The following is a 13,329-nucleotide window of genomic DNA, read 5'->3' on the forward strand; positions in this document are numbered from 1 at the left end:
AGTTTTTTAACAGACCTGAAAACTGATACCATATTTATAAATATTAGTTTCTTTAAAAATAACAAAAGTTAATGTTCATTGTTAAAAATCAAGATATTTCTCAATTTTCCAAATTATTACCACAATTTTCCACGACTAATAAAAGAAAAAGTATAAAATTAATACCAGTTTTGTTGGCCCTAAAATGGATATTATAGAAGGTAATAATAATAATAATATTTATTAGGTGCTGCCAGGTACCCCCTAGCTTAGGAGATAGCACATACTCTAAGGACTCTAAATTGCTGCTATTCATCGATAATTTAGAATTTACATTATGTTATTTAATTTTATACAATTTTTTTTTTAAATATGTATAACAAAATGGTCATAGCATATTGTAGACATTTTATGAACTGGTAAAAATGATAGAACTATTATGGCATGTACGTACAATTATATTCTAGAAGAATGAAAATAGAATATACGTGGATATTATGACAGGGGAAAATTGTCGTCAATTGAGGTTGCCTATTTGTTAGCAGGGTAGGGAATGTGATAAGGGGGTCGGGTGGAAGAATCGTTATTTTAGCAAGCTAGCAGCATCACTTTATCAGAGTACATAAAAATCTGGCGTAACTTCCAAGTAATAATATATTCATTATCATAGAAGTGAAGTCAGAAGAAATTGAAATGCTGGACCTACAGCGTGTATCAACAACTCTAACTCTGGGTTCTAACAAGAAAATTGATACAAGAGAAGAAAATACCTATACTCCTGCAAGCCAATGGAGGTTTCTTCAGTTTTATACGGTGCATTATTTCCTAAGTGGACCACTTTTTGCACTACCTTTGTCAAATAAACAATCATTTTGGTTTATAATATGTATAGGTTTGATGAAAGATTGATGAAAAAATTATTTTTTTAAATCGTGAAAAAATGGAGTTTTTTTGTTTATGTTACCCACCTTCATGGATAGTTAGAAATCTAGACATCCAGGGACTCGGAAACTTTTTTTCTGCCCTCCAACATCCTTGAATCACTCAACGGACCAAAAAATAGAGAGGTAGAACAGAAAAGTGGTCCACTTGGCAAATAATGCACCATAAACAAAATACAGGAAATTTATTGGGATCTAGGGGGATAAGACAATAACCGATAATGTGATTACAACCCCAATGATGATATACAAAATTACTCCTTATGTGTATTACAATTAGTGGTTAAAACGTTTGGACACACAACTTAATGAATCAACCAAACAAGTTTCAATAAAAGTCCCCAAAGTTGTTAAGTCAACGAATAAGAAAATTTTATTATAAAACTTTTGGGACTAATTCAATAAAAAGCCCAATGTCCCCGACCTCCCCGGGAAATTAACTTTATTTTATTATTATCATTATTCTATACATATAAAAGTAAATAAGGAAATTTATGACAAAATCCATAAGTAACAAAGCATAAAAAATGGATAGATAAGCGGATAAAGGGAGTTATGAAGCAGATGTTCAGTTGGCATAAAAAAAATGTAAAAATAAGAAAGAGATAATATAAATAAAAGGGAATTGTAAAATGGAGGGTTGTTTTGCGTTACAATCTGACATATGAGAAATTATTTAAAATATTAAAAGGTTTTTGTCAAAGAAGGTGTATCAACTTTTTTTTATAGCTAGCCGGTTCTTTTAGTAAGTAGTAGATGTAAAATTTTTCATAGAATTCAGATATGCAATCGTTTTTTTTGTAGACCTCTCATTTTTTAAGTAATTTAAGTTTTTTAAAAAAATAATTAAGTCGGTTTTAAGGTACTAAAACGCAACAAAATAAAAGAAGAAAATGGCCAGTAAGAACAAAAATAGTAAGATCTTTAATTTGACACCTTACTTTTAAAATTCTGTTGAGTAATTATTGAAAAAATCTATTTTTTTAACCTCGGTCATAATGGCCATTTTCTTTCTTTTTTTTGTTGCATTTTAGTACCTTAAAATCGACTTAATTTTTTTTTTAAAACTTAAATTACTTAAAAAATAAGAGGTCTACAAAAAAACCGATTGCATATCTGAATTCTATGAAAAACTTTACATCTACTACTTACTAAAAGGACCGGCTAGCTATAAAAAAAAAAGTTGATACAACTTCTTTTACTGATTATAAAATGTTGACGAAGCCCATTTTGTTACGAATTTGTATCACTTTTGAAAAGTGCGACTCCAGTTACGTCATATTTTTCTTTCCCGAAAAAGGGAAGGGGGGAAGAAAATCTCTTCTCTCATCTCTTTTTTCTTCCCCCCTCCCCTTTTTTTTCTTTCCCCCTTCCCTTTTTCGGGAAAGAAAAATATGACGTAACTGGAGTCGCACTTTTCAAAAGTGATACAAATTCGGAACAAAATGGGCTTCGTCAAAATGTTTACTTGAAGGCCATGTAATGCCGTAAACAAGAAGTGGATTGAAGCGTATGATTTGGATTCTATTAGGTCTGTTCTGTGATTGTTAATAACAAATTGCAACAAGTTATTTCTTTTAAATTATGTTTAAACTAGCGGCTACGCCCCTAGAGGCCTCTAGGGGCACTTGAGGAGGAAAGAGTCAAATTTAATAACCCAATTTCTTATTTTAAATTTTTAAAGAAAAGTAAAAAAAAATTGTGGAGGGGCGAAATTTTTTTTGTGGGGGGGGTGCGCCCCCCCCCTCTCTCTCATTTTTAATTTTAGTAAAAAAAATTTAAATAATTTTTTTTTTTTTTTTGGGGGGGGATTTTTCATTTTTTTTTTTTGGGGGGGGGGGGTTGGGGGTGTCCCACCCCCCAAAAAAATAGTTATAAACCTTCCCGGGACCTGTGAGAAGCTACCCTGTTAAGGAGAACCCGATCTGTTCAGCGGTTAGCGAGATCCTTCGGTACAGACACACAGACACACAGATACACAGACACACAGACACACAGACATCCTGTTACTTCAGTATAAGGATAAGTAAAGTAACAGGAGGTTTGTCTATTGGTCTGTCTGTCCGTCTGTACAGAAGGATAGATACAGGTAGTCCACTCGCTAACAAACCTACAACCCGTAAAGTAAATAGAAGCCAGTAAAACAAGGATGGCAACATCCATAAAAGCGAAGCTCTGACAATGAAGGACAAAGGACCATTAACACTTGTAGCTTGTCAGAACTGAATAAACAGAATACTCATGCATAAATATAAACAAAATTTTGCGAAACTACTAAAATACATACATTTTTGGGAATTGATTATAGAGATGCTTCTCTTATAACAGTGTACCTTGTTGTAATAAAAATCAGTATACCAAAAATCAGACGAATCGGATAATTTTAACATACAAAAATTTTATGCCAAAAAGTAAAAAATCATCAGGTTTTAAATGGACATACTTACTTTCTAATTACTATTATAGAGTTGCTGCGATTTCTAAGTACCTAACTGTTATAGGTATCATCATGCAAAGTTTGAAATTGATAGGAAAATTCTAACCTGTTTAAATTAATGAAAAGCTAACTTTAACGGACGGACGGACTGACCCTAATTATAAAAAAGCTTCGCTTTAAAAAAGTAATATTTATATACTAATATAGAGGTTTTGTGATTCTTTTTCATAGTTGTTTGAATTTCAGGGTTTCAGCCCCAGTTTTAAGTCAGAAAAAGTACCACTCTACTGGTCCTTATGGTTTATCAAGGTATCATTCTTTATAAACTTTATTTCTTGTATTTTTTTACTCATCTAGACATGTTAGAATTGTCCTATCGATTTCAATCCGTCAGGATTGACGGCCGAAGTTATCAGCCGATTAAATATGCTTTTATTTTACATATTTTCATCAACTTTCATTAAGATTTGTCTATTATTTGCTGTGCTATTTAAATCGATTCCTGGATTTTTAAGTTTTCGTGATTCAAAGTTTGCGTGATTTTAAAGGCTTTGTGATTTCTCTATTTTATCAAGTTTAATGATTATTGTATGACACTGCTCTATAATAATTTTTTTTATGATATCCATTCATAATTTTTTAACTTCGCTACTTATGGATGTTATCACCCTTGTTACTTATATTATAACAACTTTTTGTAGGAAATAATTATTAAATTCGTTTAATTTTTGAAATATTGATTTCTGGGTCCACAATTTACAATATTATAAGCGAAGCATCTCTTTAATGAAATCCAAAAATTGAAGTATGTCCTTTTACAGTATCCTGCATTTTGCAAGAAAATTTATGTACAATTTTTTAGACTTACAATTTAATGGTTTGCTGACACCCTGCAAGAGTTATTATTTGTTTGTCTTTTCTCCTATTTAAAAGCTTCGTTTTATGGATGTTATCATCCTTGTTTTCTTATTTGATTATGATGATATATGGTAGGCGTAGCTGGGTGCTGTTAGTAACAATAGTGACAATCATTTTCATATTATCAGTTGTATTTTTAACAAGGTAAACTATTATCTTTATATAAGCTTAAACAATAGGTTTTACTTATGTTAGATAAGCTTAAGTTTAAAGTTTGAATTATCTAAATAAAAAAATGAGGTCACTGGGGCCATTTAAACATTGGCGGAGACTTGTAGGATAAGGGCATGCAGGATCATACATGGAACCTATAATTGACTTTCACACATTTATTTCATATTGTGTTGTTCTACTATAGGGTATTTTAGTGTTTTAGTCACATAAATGCTTTGTTTAAGTCAAAGAATATTTGTGCTATTTACCTGGATGACCCTGCCAAGTTTGCTGGCATCCTGTGTTATACCCATATATAAAAAAGTAAATTAATTATACACTTCTATATCTCACACCCTAAAAATGAATTAAAATAAATCATTAAGGGTTAACCATGCAAAAGAAGAACCAACAAGTAGTACAACTAATCTTCAAATCACTTGGGAGTTAAGGTAATTATTTCATTACCCGTGAACGTGGCTCAACACGTGGCGCATCCGCTCGTCGTCGGTGAGGTGATAAGTTCGAATCTCGGCCAGACACCGCATTAAAAATGGTTCCTAATGCTACTATATCAGGTGTGCGACATAAGGTTTTTTTTAATGCAACCATCTCGTAATCAATAATTAAACGGCACTTAGAATTCGAATTTCGATCTAAAATTTTGCATGAATAATCCTTGGTAGGTCTATTTTCCCTAAGACGAAAAAAAAGTTGGAAAAGTAACGGATTACTGCTGGCGGCTCAGCCGTTTTGCCATTTTTCGGCTATCTTAAGAGCAAATTAGTCACGAAACCTATCTCAACATAATACTTTTTCTCGCTCAAAAACCTTATCAAACGGTTGTAGCCGGTAGCTGTTGGTACTAGAAATTTAAAAAATGGTTATTGCTATCATTTAACATGAATTAAACCAAAAATGTGTTTTAAAAAGTTGATTCCTACGTAATTAATGATAAATTTGCCCTGAAAATAGGCAAAAAAACGGCTAAACGGCTGAGCCGCCAGCCATTACTTTTCCAACTTTTTGTTCGATTTAGGGAAGATAGACCTACCAAGGATTACTCATGAAAAATTTCAGAAAAAATTCGAATTCTAAGTGCCATTTAATCATTGATTACGAGATGGTTGCATTAAAAACCCCCCCCCTTAGGTGGAGTAAGTGGAATGTAAAGTTAGGACTTCTCGGACAAAGGTCGTGCAATCAAAGGGTTGGATGTCTGATGAATATTATGTTACCTAGTATCCACCAGTGCAGTGGGCGTTAGAGTATTGCATCCCATTACAAGCGGATGGTGCTTGAAAATCACTTTAAATCAAATGAGAATCTCGCCCCAATTAGATTATAAGTAATATTGATATAAATATAAAAAACTAGATTTTTAAAATCATTATTTCAAATTCTGACTGTCCTTTTAGTATAACAACAATGTCTCAAGCAAAAATCACAAAACCTTCTACAACTGAAAAAACTACGAAAGTGAAAATTGAGAACATTGAGAAAATTGAAACAGAAAAAGATGCAATTTCCACAACACCTGATGTAAATGATAATACAATACAAACTAATTCAAAGACTCAAAGTGACTCAGATTTAAATGGGTAAGTTAAGAAAGTTATACTTATTTTAAAGTAACAAGATGTCCGTCTGCCTTTTGTTTGTTTGTACCGACGGATCTCTATAACTACTGAATCGATATGGCTCTCCTTTACAGGGAGTTTCTCATAGGTCTTGGGAAGTTTATAACTAATTTTGGGGAGGGTAACTCCACCCTCCCAAGAGAAATTGTCCCTAGAAAAATATACACACCCAAAAAAAATCTTTTATTTTTTTAAAAACTAGAATTGCAATAATAAAAAATCTCCTAAAATTATTTTTTACAGTTGCAAGTTTTGTTTTGATCATTATTAATTTTTAAGCCTGTTTTATTCAACAACAACAGCGAATAATATAAATACTGCAGGTAAAAAGAATCTTAATATCTCGTTTAAATTTAAATATTTGATAGGGTGAGCAGTATTACACATATAGATAAATCTTATTTCTACCTTGTATAGTCAAGGAGGGAGGGAACACTGGACTCTTTATTACGCTAGTTCCCAAAGTTTTAACATGAACAACTTTGTGGACTATTATTGAATTTTGATTGATTGGTTCATTAAGTTAAGTATCTAAACATTTCATCCACTGATAGTAATCTACAGAAGGTGTACTCCTATGTATTATCATTCGTGATGTACATTATTTTATCAACCATTTTCTTATCCCTTTAGATCCTTGTCCAAGTGTGCATACTTTTGTAGCAACGTCGTCCTGTCATTAATTCTTAAATTTTAAGAAGAGTTAATTAGTAGCACAGCGTCCAATGAACAACCTGGAAATATAGAAAAACAAGAGATTTGTTTTACTTTGCAGGGTAAGATACTTTTAATTTTTACATGCCAATGCCAATGGGAGGGGAGAAAGTAGCTCAAAAAAATCAGCATGTGTCGTCATAAAAATGAGGGATTATCCATCTCTTTTTTAGAGGTTTTCTCTCACTCCTCCTCATCTAGAAATGGATTTAGGATATGCGTGGATATTTTAATAGAGGAAAATTTGTCGTCAATTTAGGTTGCTATTTCCCTTGGCATTTATTGATCAGTTCGTTCATCAAGTATTAGGGGAGAGAATGGTGTAAAGGGGGAGGTGGGGGATTGATATTTTAGCCCGCTTCAAGTTTTACTTTTTTAGAGTACATGAAACTCTGGAGCAAAATCCAAGTACTTATAAATATATCGCTTATGCCAATAAATCTAGCTTGCCTAGATAAATACTTTATAAGAATTTCATTTTGTATTAGATCTTGATATAATTTTAATTTTTGTTGGAAGTTGATGAAAGATCCCAATAAAAATAAATTCTTAAAATGCAGGGAGAGAGGAGAGGGGACATTGGGCTGATTATTAAACTAATCCCAAAAGTTATATGATAACGTTTTCTTATTCGTTGGATTAACAACATTAACAACTTTGGGGACTTAATTTTTTATTGGTTGGTTCATTAAGTTGAGTGTTTAAATGTTTCCACCACTAATTGTAATCTACAGAAGGGGTGATTTTGTGTATCATCATTAGAGATGTATATAAATTTATCGGCCATTATCTTATCCCTTTAGATCCCTGCTAAAAATGACATAATTTGTTTAGGAAATAGATGTATTTTTCCAATGATATTTAATGGTGAAAACATTACAAGGTAAATAAATTTCAATATTAAAAATCTTTCAATAAATCTTTTTAAAATGGACAATATTGTGATTTTTGTAGACAAACCAAATATTCTAAACAAGGATTACATCATTCACAAGTAGAAAATCACAACAACAAAAATTATAGATGGAAATACGGACAAGATGATTTATAGAGCAGATGCTTAAATCAAAATAAATTTATTGAATTAAAATCACGAAACCTTTCAAATATATTTATTTATTTTTTATAACTAGCGGCTACGCCCCTAGAAGCCTCTAGGGGTACTTAAGGTAGGAGGGGGAAAAGTCGACCTCATCCCATTTTAAATTTGAGTAGCAAAAGAGTAAAAAAAATGTTCTATGGGGGGGAGGGGGGTGAAGACACCCTCCCAAAAAATAGTTTAAAACCTCCCCAGGACCTATAAGAAGCTTCACTGTAAAGGAGAACAATATCGGTTCAGCAATTAACGAGATCCTTCGGGACAGACAAAAAACGCTTACTACTTTATATAATGTACTAGCGGGTACGCCCCTAGAGGCCTCTAGTGGCACTTTAAATGTTTTTGTTTGTTAAAGTTAATTTTTTATGTACGATACCACCTTATTTGACGTTGAAGTCTCCCAGATTTTAAGAAAATTTTCAATTTTTTTGTCATTTCTTTTGGGAGGGTGGTAGTACCCTCCCCCAAAATAGTTAAATTAACCTTCCCAGGACATATGAGAATCTACCCTGTTAAGGAGAACCCGATCGGTTTAGCGGTTAGCGAGATCCTTCGGTACACACAGACAGACACACAGACAGACAAACATCCTGTTACTTTAGTATAAGGATAGGATACATTACTAACATACCAACGTATCAAGTAAATAACAAACTGGATGCTTATTGGTAAAGAGAAACTTCACAACAAAATTAAGCCATCTATCTTGAATAGCAGCCAGGAAAATTACATTTTCTCCATAACGTTACAAACTGACGGAGAGACAGACAAAGTAAAGTCGCTACTGAAAATAATTCTTTAACTAATACTAGCGGATTCGCCCCTAGCCTCTAGGGGCTTTTTCCCCATGAGGTAGTTTTAAAAAAAATAAAAAAGAAGAAAAATTACGGGTGCTGCGAACCATACTCTTCCCCCCCAATTTTTTTTGAGGGGGGGGGAAATTTCGTCTTTGGGGAGGTTTGGGGTGTCCCACCCCCTAAGAAATAGCTTAAAACCATCACAGGACTAATAGGTATATACCCTAAAGAGTAGAATCCAATCGGTTCAGTGGTTACCAAGATCTAAAGGGACAGACAGACGGGCAGACATCTTTCTACTTTGTATTATAGATAATGTTTGTAGATGTCACAGATCTAATGGTCATTACTTCTGGTGTGCTACCAAAATAAATAGAAAGAGTCAGGTAAACTTTAGTAACAATTGACCAGGGCTTGGCAGCCGCGCATTAGCTGCTTGTACGCCTCAGGAAAATTAACCATTTACAATTTTACAGATCAGCTTGAAGTCCAAACCTGGCCCAAATATGGCAATCTCTCTTTTCAAAACACCAATTCCGGTTTAAATTTGATTCTTCGTCGCTGCTGAAGCGCGGATGCCGAGCCCTCCATTTCCCTGCCTTTTTTCCTAAACCGTATTGAATCCAGTTGTCGATGGGAAGATGATGGGTTTGAATTCAGCCCAAACAGCATCATAACTAAAGGCGTAAAAAATGTACCTATTGTTGCTATGTCAGATGCCAGACGCCGAGTAGTGGGAATGCCTTGGCAAAAACTGCGTAACACATTATCATGCATTGCAGTTTTTGCCAAGGCATTCCCACTACTCGGCGTCTGGCATCTGACATAGCAACAATAGGTACAACTGCGTAACACATTATCATGCATTGTGGATGTCAAGGAAGAGCGTGTACGACGTGCATCCACCAGCCACCACCACCAGCTGCAAAGTCTTCTGCCTACACTCCACCAAGGAGAGCCGTTCCATCATTATGAACTATTTTTATGAGCTATGACCAGCACCCTCCGGCATGCCTGGTCAAAATCTTACTTTTGAGGGCCGGAATAGAGCAAAATCCAGGACCTTTATACCCCTGCTCCGTATGTAACATCAATATCAGGAATGGAGCAAGAGCTGTTTACTGTAACACCTGCCAATTATGGTGCCATGTCAGAAAAACCAACAACTGCAGCGAAATCAACAACATCAACAGATACATCAATAACAACGACTTCATCTGCCCCAAATGTGTTAATTCTACCACCCAAACAAATGATCAACAACCTGATACAGACCAACATATCAACACCAAAATTTTGCAATGGAATTGCAATGGTCTTCGAACTCGACATGCTGAGTTAGTTAAATTTGTACATGAAAATGACATCCTAGTAGCTGTGATCCAAGAATCTAAGCTTACCGCCTCTGCTAACATCGAGGACATACCTAAATTTAACATGTACAGATTGGACAGAGACAGAAACAAAGGTGGTGGCCTAGTCATCTACATTCATGAATCCATTCCTTTTATTCCTCTTCCTTCACCCATAGATGACAACACAACTGAATCCCAAGCAATAAAAATAGGTGACCTAACTATCGTTAATACCTATATCCCTCCTGTCACTAGTTGCCCACAAGATTATATGCCAGATTATCAAGCCCTGTTCCCTGCAGGTGAAGCCCTAGTCTTAGGTGATTTCAACGCCCATGACCAACTTTGGTACTCCAGCTTGGACGACACCAGAGGCAACAACCTGGCGGACTTTATTTCTGATTCTAATTTTGGAGTCATGAACGAGAATATGCCAACAAGGTTGCCATCCAATGGACAGCCAACGTCGCCAGATATATCCTTCGCCAGCTTATCTCTTCTCCCCCTAACACAATGGACCACAGTTAAAACTTTGGGTTCGGACCACCTACCAATTGTGATAGAAATTTCATCTAAAATTAAAACTATTAAAAGTGAGAGAAGAACTTACATCAACTTTCAAAAAGCTGACTGGGTAAAATTCCAAAACATCACAGAAGAAAGGTTTTCCAACCTACCAGACCCAGACAACATATATCAAGCTGAAAAAGAATTCCGCCGAATAATAAACAAAACATCAAAGAAATGTATTCCAGCAGGCAGAATCAAAGATGTCATCCCAGAAATGCCCACAGAAACAGTGAGAATGATTCAGAGACGGGATGAACTTAGAAACACCAACCCAAATTCTCCCGATATAGCCAGACTAAATGTAGAAATTTATAAAACTATAAAGGACTACAAAACAAAGAAATGGCAAGATACATTAAATGACATCTCCAAATCATGCTCCTCGAAACTGTTTAAACTAATTAAAAACCTGAAAAAGACCAAGGTTAATACCAACCAAGCTATAAAGTTCAAAGGAAAATACATCTCTAGTCCTAACAGAATAGCAAACAATTTTAACAAACAATACTCCTCTGTGATAAGACATACTTCAACCAAAGATAAACGTAAAATTACCAAAGATATAAGAAAAAATGATTTAGCTGATGCACCAAAATTTACACCTGATCAAACCGCTGAAGCAATTAAAAAGTCTAGATCTTCCAAAGCCAAAGGACCAGACAACATCACTAACCTTCATCTCAAACATCTTGGACCCCTTGGAATCAAATACTTAACTGACATCTTCAACCTATCAGTCCAACACAGTATCATGCCTTCTATCTGGAAATCATCAGTCATCATCCCACTACTTAAACCTGGTAAAGATCCCTCAGACAGCAAATCCTATCGTCCAGTTTCCTTACTTTGCCCAGCAGTTAAAATCCTGGAAAGATTAATCCTCCCTACATTAAATGAACACCTTCCAATACCTGATTTTCAACATGGTTTCCGTAAATCGCATTCCACCATCTCAGCATTGAATGATTTTAACCAACAGGTTACTTTTGGTTTAAATCAAAAAAGACCACCAGACAGAACAATTCTCCTGCAGATTGACCTGTCCAAGGCCTTCGATATGGTGAACCACAACAAGCTGCTAAAAGATCTTAACAACACCACAATGCCAGAAGCAATTAAACGTTGGTTCAATTGTTACCTACGGGGCAGACAATCCAGAGTCAGCTTCAGAAACAGAATATCTAAATCAAGAAACATCTTCACAGGAGTACCCCAAGGTGCTGTTACATCACCTGTTCTGTTCAACTTTTACCTGACGAACCTGCCCAGACCACCCAAAGGTATATATATTGTTCAATATGCTGATGATATATCTATATATACCACTGGTAAAGATCTTGATGCTATGACGAATGCCATCAACAATTATGTCAAACAGATCACTGACTATCTTGAAGAGAGAGAACTTGTTGTTTCACCTGAGAAATCTACTGTGACCTTTTTCACAACTGATACAAGACAATTTAACATCCATCCACAAGTTAAGATCAAAGACCAACTTGTCCCACTTGAAAGAACCCCTACTTTACTTGGCGTCACATTTGACACCATGTTTACCTTTGCCACCCACACGACCAACACCATCAAGAAGGCCAAAACCAAGATAAACATCCTGAAATGCCTATCTGGGACTGAATGGGGACAGGACAAGGAAACTCTTGTGATGACTTATAAATCCATTGGTCGCAGTGTGCTAGAATATGGTGCTCCAATATGGACTCCTATCCTAGCAGACAATCATTGGAAAAGACTTCAGACTGTTCAAAATCAAGCTTTGAAAGTTGCCACAGGTTGCCACAGACTCGCACATGACGACCATATCCATCATGAAACCAAGGTCCTGCCTGTTAAAGACCACTGCCAAATGGTAACTAAACAATTTTTACTAAATTGCTATTTACCTGATCATCCTGGCAACAAGCATATTGATACTCAGAGACCACCCAGGAACCTAAAACCCACAATGTATCAATATACACCTGAAATGGCGAACTTCACTCCAATCACAAATAAACGTGAATTAAAGAGAGGCATCAAATCCATCCATACAAGCTCAGTAAGAGAAAGCATAGACAAACTTGGAAATAACCGAGTTCTAAATGCTAAACCTCCAGAAATTCATCCATCTGAGCTGGATCTGAACAGAAAAGCCAGAACAACCCTCTCACAGCTAAGATCCGGATTCTGCAAGAATCTATTTTCTTTCAAGAACAGAATAAGCAAAGGTGAAATCCCAGATATCTGTCCTGACTGCAATCTGGGACCACATGATGTTTCACATCTGTTCAACTGTACAGTAAACCCTACAAACCTCACCCCCCGAGATCTATGGACGCAGCCTATTCTGGCCTCAGAATTTTTAAACTTACAAGACAATGGAATTACCTAATTTCTGATAATATTAATAATGGAACGGCTCCATCCCGCAGTGGCTAACCAACCAACCAATCATGCATTGCAGACAACCCATATCTCATGAATTATTTTTTGCACACAAGCGGGTTTAAATTTGAGTCTTGTTTTGCTAGTTTTATCATTTAAAAGTCTTTTTATATAATTTATTTAGTACGAGAGTTGGGACTATTGTGACCCGAAGCGTTGTCCACAAAATTATTTTGAATGAAATTAAAAATTAAATGTACTATTATAAATATGCTTACTTGACTACATACATGTTTCTGTATTAGTTTGAATGAAGAAAAATAAATGTGTTAGTAATTTGTCAA

The 13,329-nt window shown here is 35.1% G+C and overlaps 1 protein-coding gene across 2 annotated transcripts; it reads left to right on the forward strand.

The window, feature by feature from the left end:
- On the forward strand, positions 1-13,329 carry LOC145327699 (uncharacterized). 2 transcript variants are annotated; one of them, XM_080171254.1, is made up of 12 exons: positions 7-200; positions 650-773; positions 2,395-2,451; positions 3,604-3,666; positions 4,351-4,419; positions 4,815-4,880; positions 5,847-6,029; positions 6,348-6,391; positions 6,767-6,844; positions 7,617-7,665; positions 9,004-9,064; positions 13,170-13,329. In XM_080171254.1, exons 1-12 carry the CDS (start codon positions 185-187, stop codon positions 13,224-13,226), a joined length of 867 nt encoding a protein of 288 aa, XP_080027380.1. In that variant the 5' UTR covers positions 7-184; the 3' UTR covers positions 13,227-13,329. The 2 variants fall into 2 exon arrangements, with proteins under 2 accessions (XP_080027381.1, XP_080027380.1); XM_080171255.1 differs by lacking the exon at positions 2,395-2,451 and having other exon boundaries at positions 1-200.

The sequence above is a fragment of the Acartia tonsa genome, chromosome 9, assembly GCF_053477335.1.
Source record: "Acartia tonsa isolate MP-2025a chromosome 9, ASM5347733v1, whole genome shotgun sequence".
Lineage (NCBI taxonomy): Eukaryota > Metazoa > Arthropoda > Copepoda > Calanoida > Acartiidae > Acartia > Acartia tonsa.

Excerpts from the sequence above, each read along its gene's own strand:
- LOC145327699 (XM_080171254.1), top strand. Across the intron at positions 774-2,394 it reads ACTCCTGCAAGCCAATGGAG|GCCATGTAATGCCGTAAACA; the intron begins GTTTCTTCAGTT and ends GTTTACTTGAAG. Across the intron at positions 4,881-5,846 it reads CAAATCACTTGGGAGTTAAG|TATAACAACAATGTCTCAAG; the intron begins GTAATTATTTCA and ends CTGTCCTTTTAG.